The sequence below is a fragment of the Anopheles gambiae genome, chromosome 2 (genome assembly GCF_943734735.2).
Source record: "Anopheles gambiae chromosome 2, idAnoGambNW_F1_1, whole genome shotgun sequence".
In the NCBI taxonomy this organism is placed as follows: domain Eukaryota; kingdom Metazoa; phylum Arthropoda; class Insecta; order Diptera; family Culicidae; genus Anopheles; species Anopheles gambiae.
In genome coordinates this window covers 30,625,742-30,629,458 of record NC_064601.1, presented here as the reverse complement: position 1 = coordinate 30,629,458, position 3,717 = coordinate 30,625,742, and the positions used below count along the sequence as shown (strand labels likewise).

Sequence of the window (3,717 nt, the reverse complement as noted above, 5' to 3'; positions counted from 1 at the left end):
CGGCAGCACCTGAAAAAGCACACCATGCTGGTGGTGCGCGGTGAGCCGGTCGGTACCGAGTTTGACCACTTCCTGTACGTGAGCTGTCTCTACTTCCCCACGGTGGGCTTCTTCATGGGCTGCTCGATCGTGAACGCGATGCTGGTGGGCTTTCTCGGCGAGATGGAACTGTTGGCCACCTGTCTGGGGGAACTGTTCGAGACGGTTGAGCGGCAGGTGAAGGAGGAAGGACCCACTGGCCGGCCGGATAGTCGCGCGCTCTATTGGTCCACCTTGCACGGCGAGTTACGCCGATGCGCCCAGCGGCATTGTGCAATTTTCACGTAATTCTAACATTCGTTGAGCATTCCGGGTTTCCGAACGAAACACCTAACGCACCTCCGCGTCTCTACAGGATGCTACCGAAGTTGCAGCGGATGGCCAGCTTCGTGTTTCTGCAGCATCACATCTTCTCGCTCGGGCTGGTGGTGGCCGGCTCCTACGTGACGCTGCGCGGTCCGGCACTGCGCGAAAACATTGTGCTCAGCGAGTATCCCATCTCGGTCGTGCTCGAGTACTTTATTTTCTGCCAGCTGGTCGAGAAGCTGCAGGATATGGTAAGTAACATGGGGGGGGGGCAAACGGGATGAAGAAAGTGTCGCACCCAGGACTGACTTTGTCGTTCAATTTCGCTGCCGGTCACCTGTTAAAGAACCGATCGATTGGCGATCGGCTGTACGGGACGGAGTGGATGCTGAAGCTGCAGTACTCGAGAGACTTTCAACGAGAGTATCGATCGGCGGCGCTTACGATTCGATTGCTAATTATGCGCAGCCAGCACCGGGTCCGGTTCACCTGCGGCTCGATCAATCCGGTGTCGATGGAAAAGTTTACCGAATTTCTCAACCTATCCTACTCGATCGTTATGTTTCTGCTTAGCATCAATTAGTGTGTCCTTTAGGTTCTTGTGGAGAATATCCTTGGAGTCAATATTATACATAAGAGCATTTATATAGTGTTTGTGTTCACAATGCAATGCTATGTTAGACATGTAGCTGTGTGGCTGTGTTGAGTATGATGTGTAGACACGAAAATTGATACGAAGCAATGATAAAATGCTTTTGCTTGTATTTTAGACTTTCAAAGTCTGCTTTGAAACAACAGGAAATGAACAATTCATGAACAAGAGTTTGTAAAGCAGTAAAATGTTATTTTGATATAAATGTTTTGCAAACACATAATTAGTTAATTAAATTTGCTTTATGCGGAAGGTTAATATTAAATTTTAAATGTTGAAAAATCGAAACTAGCTTTTCTTCACAACCAAAAATAGGTTTAAGAAAGCTTGCTTGCTAGATACATTTGAAAATTCGCTTAAATGTGCTCTTAAATTCTTTTTAATTTACGTCGTTCTAGCATAAATGTACGTAACTAATTTCTATCACAACGACTTCTCACTGTAAATGTACAATTTAATGTTGAAAGCTCATCAATTATCGATATCAAATTTAATGGAAGTATGTAATTCCTTATGTTCCTAATGTTATGCTTTTAAATGTATTTTCGGTAAATAAAATGTCCTAAATTATGCTACCAAATTAAAACAATCGCTACAGTATGATACACGCACGAGCAACTTATTTTCACATTCACCCGATCACACGACACAGCAAATACACACACACACCACCTGCATTCATTCATACGATTTCCATCGAGCAATGCGTGCGTGCCGTATCGTACGTGATGCTGGGGCACCGTTGTATTTCTTCCTCCATCGGGGCACCCCTTTAAACAAGAACGGTTATTTTTGTGCATCGCATTGTAACCCGTCCGCCGCCCCAGACTTTGTGGGTCAGTCGGCTAAAATATGCCTGTTTGACATTGCTGGCTGTAACGAAGTCTTTGTTTTACTGCCTTCTGCCCAACGGTTCTTCTGCCTGCTACGCCTGTTTAAGTCTTTCGTATTAATTGCACGAATAAATCATGCGCTTCTGGGGAAGCAGAAGCACCGAAATTGCGCCCTCCTTTGGGTGCACCCAGCCTAAAGGTAAGATGGCTGGATTTTGTTTTTTTAAGTATACTTATATTTAATGAAAATGGTGCAAGAATAAAATTATGACACTATCTGAAAAGGCAAAGAAAAAAAAAGGCCCGGCAACAGGATGACACCGGTCATCCTGTCCCGTGATTGGCGACGTAGCGCAGTAGAATGAAGTAGGTAGAAAATTGATGTGACAAAATGTAACCACACACTCCTCGTCCCTCTTCCCCGCATCGCCATTGCCGACCATCGTTACCCTTTGCTGTGCCATCCAGAATATTGCTCAGGTTAATGAAATTACTCGCCCAAACTCCGCTACATCTTTCCCGGTGCTCTTTCGCCAAGCCCCTCGTCCCCTGTCTACCCCTTCCTGGATCGTATGACCAAAGCGACCCGAGTCCACGGTCACGGCCAGTGACGAACCGTTCGTACGATGCTGGTCGGTGCGACCATGGGCCACGGGCAGCGGGCTGCGCAGTTTATGAAGACAAACACGCGGCGATCGTTTCGGGATGGGTCGTTTGGTCATTTCGCCCGCAGGACTCACACAAATAAACGCTCGGGCGGCCGCCCTGGTAGGTTCGCGGGCAGGCACTACGGGGGTAAGCGAGAACATAAAAATGTAATTAAAATGCTTCCATCCGCGAATCCGCGTGGCTCGCGTAACGGGGCCCAGCTCATGCGAGGCAGTGAATCGTTTGACGCAACGCATGATATGAACCACGGCCATGGACATGTGTGCGCGCGCGCATGTGTGTGTGTGAGTATTTATGCGTTTTTAACTCTTTTTTTTTTCTTCATCGACCAACGGACAACACCATCAACAACAAAACCAACTCACGCAGACGACGTTCGTAGCCCGTTTCGGCGGGTCCGGGGCGTGGTGTCCTAAATTCCAACTCCGGCATCGTTTTGTTCCTTCCTTCAGTTTCGAGCATGGTGTGCCTTCTTTTTTCGTCTCATTTGGTTTTGTTGTCGCTGTCCGGTGCACCCTTCCCAAAAACAAAAACAAAAAAGGCCGGAAGCTCCCTCCGGGCCAGTTGAATGAAGAAGAACGAACGCTGGGAAGTTTTTTGCGCGGGACTACAAAATTTAACCGTTTCGTGCACATTCCTGGGACAAGCGAAGAGGATCGTGTGTGCGTGTGTGTGTGTGTGTGCATGTTTTTATTTTTGGCGGAGCTGTCGCGAGAAGTGATCGAGATGCGATTTTAAGAAGACTTTTTGTTTCGTCCCTGTTTGGCAATTGATGTAGATGCTTTATGCGTTGTGATAAGTACCGGCGCAGCGAGCCTGGCTTGGTCTACTTCTGCCTGATACTGCCCCCAGAAGGTGACGGATGGCAACTAACCACCCTAGCAGGACATCAGACAGTAGTTTTACTTCTCTTTTTTTGCTATGCGCAGTAAACCGATGATTGGTAAACCCACCCCTGGGGGGTGGGGAGACCTAGGGTTTGTAAACAAGCGAAATAACAGGAAAGCCAAATTATTACAACCAGCTGGTCGCTGTTCCGTTGATGGGGCGGTTTGGGCGCTGCCGCCGCCGCAACGGTTGAGAAGGATAATTACAGCCCTTTCCGTGCGGGTACCAATTAACGACGATGCCGCTGGTGTGTTGTTGTGTGTTTATTTTGCTTTCCTTTAGTTTTTCAACGGGGCTCGTATTTTGTTGCTGCCAAATGTGATTTATTTC

The 3,717-nt window shown here is 47.6% G+C and overlaps 1 protein-coding gene across 1 annotated transcript; it reads left to right on the top strand.

Annotated features, from left to right (window-relative positions):
• The first annotated feature begins 371 nt into the window (after positions 1–371).
• LOC1272963 (uncharacterized) lies at positions 372–640 on the top strand. Its single transcript, XM_311894.2, has one exon. It carries the CDS (start codon positions 396–398, stop codon positions 627–629), a length of 234 nt encoding a protein of 77 aa, XP_311894.2. The 5' UTR covers positions 372–395; the 3' UTR covers positions 630–640.
• The last annotated feature ends 3,077 nt before the right edge of the window (positions 641–3,717 follow it).